The 4,449-nt window shown below is 62.5% G+C and overlaps 1 protein-coding gene across 1 annotated transcript in view; it reads right to left on the reverse strand.

Moving 5' to 3' along the window:
- Positions 1 to 4,449, reverse strand: part of AGRN (agrin) — a gene marked incomplete at its 5' end in the record, with an annotated part of 61,728 nt that overhangs the window by 19,026 nt on the left and 38,253 nt on the right. The window contains 8 exons of the mRNA XM_031062541.1: positions 3 to 40; positions 291 to 396; positions 633 to 757; positions 1,171 to 1,314; positions 1,814 to 1,984; positions 3,515 to 3,628; positions 4,147 to 4,252; positions 4,328 to 4,448. Coding sequence (XP_030918401.1) covers positions 3 to 40; positions 291 to 396; positions 633 to 757; positions 1,171 to 1,314; positions 1,814 to 1,984; positions 3,515 to 3,628; positions 4,147 to 4,252; positions 4,328 to 4,448 — 925 coding nt within the window. The remainder of the gene's footprint in view (positions 1 to 2; positions 41 to 290; positions 397 to 632; positions 758 to 1,170; positions 1,315 to 1,813; positions 1,985 to 3,514; positions 3,629 to 4,146; positions 4,253 to 4,327; position 4,449) is intronic.

The following is a 4,449-nucleotide window of genomic DNA, read 5'->3' on the forward strand; positions in this document are numbered from 1 at the left end:
GGCGTGGGGGGCACCGGGGGGCTCGTGTGGGTGATGGACTCTGCAGGGACACAGACACGGAGGTGACGGGGTGGCACTGGGAAGGGAGTGACAAAGCCTGGGAAGGGCAGCTGCTGTGGCAGGGGATGTCCCGTGGGGTGGCAGGGCCAGCCTGAGGACACGGGGCTGGCACTGCCCAGGGGACACTCAGTGTGGCACTGCCCCGGGCACACTCACCGTGGCACTGCCCTGGGGACACCGTGGCACTGCCCAGGGGACATTCTCTGTGGCACTGCCCTGGGCACACTCACCGTGGCACTGCCCCACGTGCTTGACCGTGATGTGCTGGCCCTGCCTGCAGGCGATGGTCCGCAGCTGGCACTGGTCCCCGTAGGTGACACCATCAGAGCCACACACCTGGGGACACAGGGGACACCGGAGCTGCACCTCTGGGCCCCTCCCAGCGGCACCAGCAGGTCACTGGGAAGGCTGGCAGCGTTTCTGGGGGGCTCCTCTGGGGCACAGAGGGACCCAGGGCAGCTCAGGGGTGCCAGGGGACATCTGTGCCCCGCGTGTCCCCCTTGCCCAGCAGGGAACAGCTCCTGCAGGACGTTGTGTCCCACCCCAAAGCCCCCCGAGGGGTGTCCCCAAACCTTGGTGGTGTTGGCCTCGGGGCACAGCGGGGACGGGCACTCGCAGTGGGCGAAGCCGTTCAGCTCCACGCACGAGGCCCCGAAGTCACAGCTCAGCTCCTCGCACGACCTGGGGGCTGAGGGGGCTGGGCAGGGGGAGAGGGGAGCCGGGAAAACATCCCAGTTAGGCAGGAGCCAAAATCCCAAACAGACAGGAGCCAAAATCCCAAACAGACAGGAGCCAAAATCCCAGCTAGGCAGGAGCCAAAATCCCAAATAGACAGGAGCCAAAATCCCAAATAAATAGGAGCCAAAATCCCAAATAGACAGGAGTGTAAATCCCAGTTATGCAGGACCCAAAACCCCAAATAACCAGAACCCAAACACCCAGTGCCGCAGGACCCAAAACCCCGAATAATCAGAACCCAAACCCTAAATAAGCAGGACTCAAACCCCCAAATAAACAGAACCCCAAACCCCAAATAACCAGGATCCAAACCCCAAATAAACAAGACCCCAAACCCCAAATAAGCAGGACCCAAAGCCCAAAGCCCCTCTCCCTTGCGGCAGCCCGCGGTGCCCAGGCTGCTGCCGTCGGGGCACTGGGTGCACTTCATGCCCGTGATGCCCGTCCTGCAGGAGCACAGCCCCGACATCTGCTCGCAGTCATCCCGCACCGAGCCCACGGGGTCACAGCGGCACGCTGCAGCGGGGCGGGGGAGAACAGTCATGGGGGGGAGAAACACAGTCATGGCGGGGGAAAGGGGGAAAAACACAGTTATGGGGTGGGAAAGGGGGAAAACAGTCATGGGGTGGGTAAGAGGGAAAAACAGAGTAATGGGGTGGGGAATGGGGAAAGAACACAGTTATGGGGTGGGAAAGGGGGAAAGACCACAGTTGTGGAAAGAGGAAAATGCAGTTATAGGGTGGGAAAGGGGGAAGGGGAACCTGGCAGCCATGGGGCAAGGGGGATAGTGATGTGCCATCCCTGCCACTCAGGGAAGTGTCCCACCCCTGCCAGGGCATTGTCCCACCCCTGTCCCACCCGTGGGCAGTGTCCCCTCACTGTCACTCAGGGGGTAACACCCTTGTCCCAGTCATGGGGTGCCTCATCCCTGTCACTCAGGGGTGTCCCCTTGCTGTCACTCATGGGTGCCACCCTGTCCCCCAGCAGTGTCCCTGTCCGTGTCCCCGTGACTCACGGGTGCAGCCGCTGCGGCCGTGGGGGGCGACGCCCGGGCCGCGGAAGTTCCAGAAGCCGGGCTCGCAGCGGTCGCACTTGAGGCCGCCCACGCCGGGCTTGCAGGAGCACTGGCCCGTGCCCGGGTCACAGGAGCCGCCGTAGGAGCCGTAGGGGTTGCACTGGCACGTGCCTGAGGGCAGGGACACAGGGGACACCCGTGTCACCACCCCGTGCCACCAGCCGCTCCCCTCCGTCAGCCCCCGGGCTGTCACCAGGAGCTCGATGTCATCAAGAGCTCGTCTCTCATTAACATCAAAGGGGAAGGAAGCTATTAGAGGGTAATTATTAATTCATTAGCGAGCAGCTTGATGGAGGGGAGGCAGCCGAAGATAGACAGCGAGGCGCTGTCCTTGTCCCAGAGGGAAAGGGACAGAGAGGGACAGGGAGGGGCACAAAGGGACACCTGGGGAGCAGCGGGGAGGGGGTGAGGACACCCCAGGGCAGGGAAAGTCTGTGGATAAACCTGGCCCAGGGGGCTCAAACTGCTCCGTGAGTGGTGAGGGACACAGGTGGGACATGGGGGGACATGGACTGGTGGCATCTGTGTCCATGGACTGGGGGTTGGATTTCCACTGGAAACATCAGTCCTGGGGAGCTGTGTCCATGGATGCCATGGATTCCGTGGACTGGGGGGCAGAATTTCCACCAGAAAACCCAAAGATCATCACTGCCAGAGTGATGGAAATGCTCCTGTCCCCTGGAGCATCCCCCTGGACAGCACCCCACAACTCCTGCAGCCTTTCCCATTCTCCAGCTACTTTCCTCCCATTCTCCAGCTGTTTTTCCCCATTGTCCAGCTGTTCTTCCCCCCATTATCCAGCTGCTTTTCCCTCCATTATCCAGCTGTTTTCCCCCATTATCCAGCTCTCCCTGTTCAGCATTACCCCACCCTGGAGCTGCGTCTCCACGGGCTGATGTTTCCCCCATCAGGCAGCCACAGCCTCAGCTGTTGAGAGCCTTTCAGAACGCTCCTGCTGGCTTGGATAATTAGTGAATAAATATTAATGAGCCCCCGGCCAGCTCAGCTTCCTGCACAGGGGGTCACCCAGCTGTCACTGGGCCTCTGGACGGTCCCAGGTGACACATTTCCCTCCATGGAATATTCCTGTCGCTCTGGCAGGTGGAAATGCCTGAGCCCAGCAATGGGTTGAAGGCACCAAGGCCCTGGAGGCACCTCTGGGGACACCCAAAGTGTCCCCTCCTGTATTCCCAAGGGACTGAGGCCTGGGAGGTGGCTCAGGGATTTTGGAGGATCATCAGTGGGAGGTTGTGGGGCAGGAGGGGTCAAGTCCCTTCTCCCAGGGACAAGGGACAGGAGCAGAGGAAAAGCTGCACCAGGGGAGGTTCAGGTTGGATATTTGGGAAGATTTGTTCACTGGAAGAGTGGTCAGGGTTTGGAATGGGCTGCCCAGGGAAGCAATGGAATCACCAACCCTGGAAATGCTCAAAACCCTGCGCATGTGGCTCAGGGGTGGCATGTGACACTTGGGGACAGGACTTTGTGACCACAGCAGTGCTGCAGCTCAGAAGGGCTTTTCCAACCTGAATATCCCACAGTCCTACAGCTGGGGAGGGTCCAGCTTCATGTCCCGGGGACAGCACCCCAGATCCTCCCTCCAGCCCCCGAGGGTCCCCAGGTGTCCCCGGGGGTGGCACTCACTGGGACATCCAGCAGCTCCCACGCCCAGCGCCAGCGTGACGTTGTCGGGGCAGCAGCCGTAGACGCTCTGGCTGCCGTGCACGGCCAGCAGCGGCGGCGGGGTGGTGGCCAGGGCTGCGGGGGGGACAGGGACACAGGGGTCACCTTGGCACCCGGGATCCCGCAGCGTTCCCATAAATCCTCCTGGAGATGCTGGGAATGGCAGGAGAGGCCCAGGACAGGGGACAGCAGGGCACAGGGACAGGGGGGTGGCCCCTGAGAGCAATTCCTGCTTATTGCCAGGGAAAGGACAGCAGGGACACAGCTGGGGACGCAGCTGGGGACAGAGCTGGGGACAGAGCCAGCAGGGAGGGGTGGCTGCCCTCAGGGGACACACCCAGCAGGGAGGGCATGGCTTCCTTTAGGGGACATAGCTGGGGACACACCCAGGGACACACCCAGGGACACACCCAGGGAGTGGTCCCCTCAAGGGATATACCTGGGGACACACCTGGGGACACACCTGGGGACACACAGGGACACACCTGGGGACACACCCAGGGACACACCCTGGGGACACGCCAAGGGGACACACCCAGGGACACGCCCAGGGACACGCCCAGAAGCAGGGGCGGCCTCCCCAGGGCACTCACCCCGGCAGGCTCCCTGGCTGCTGACAAAGAGCTCCTGGCGCTTCTCGCACCGCGTCTTCTTCAGCTCGCACTCGTTGCCGTAGGTGACGCCGTCAGAGCCGCACACCTGCCAGCAGCAGGGCCCGGGCTCAGCTCAGGGCTGTGACACCAGGGGAGGGGACACAAGGAGGGCAGGGCTCACCGGGCTGCGGGGCACGGCCACGCAGGTGAAGTCACAGACGCAGGGCTCGTCCTCGGCGTCCTCGTCCCACCAGCCCCCGAAGTGGCGGCAGCGCTCCTGCTCGCACTCGCTGCCATCGCCCG

This window comes from Geospiza fortis, unplaced genomic scaffold, assembly GCF_000277835.1.
Source record: "Geospiza fortis unplaced genomic scaffold, GeoFor_1.0 scaffold662, whole genome shotgun sequence".
Lineage (NCBI taxonomy): Eukaryota > Metazoa > Chordata > Aves > Passeriformes > Thraupidae > Geospiza > Geospiza fortis.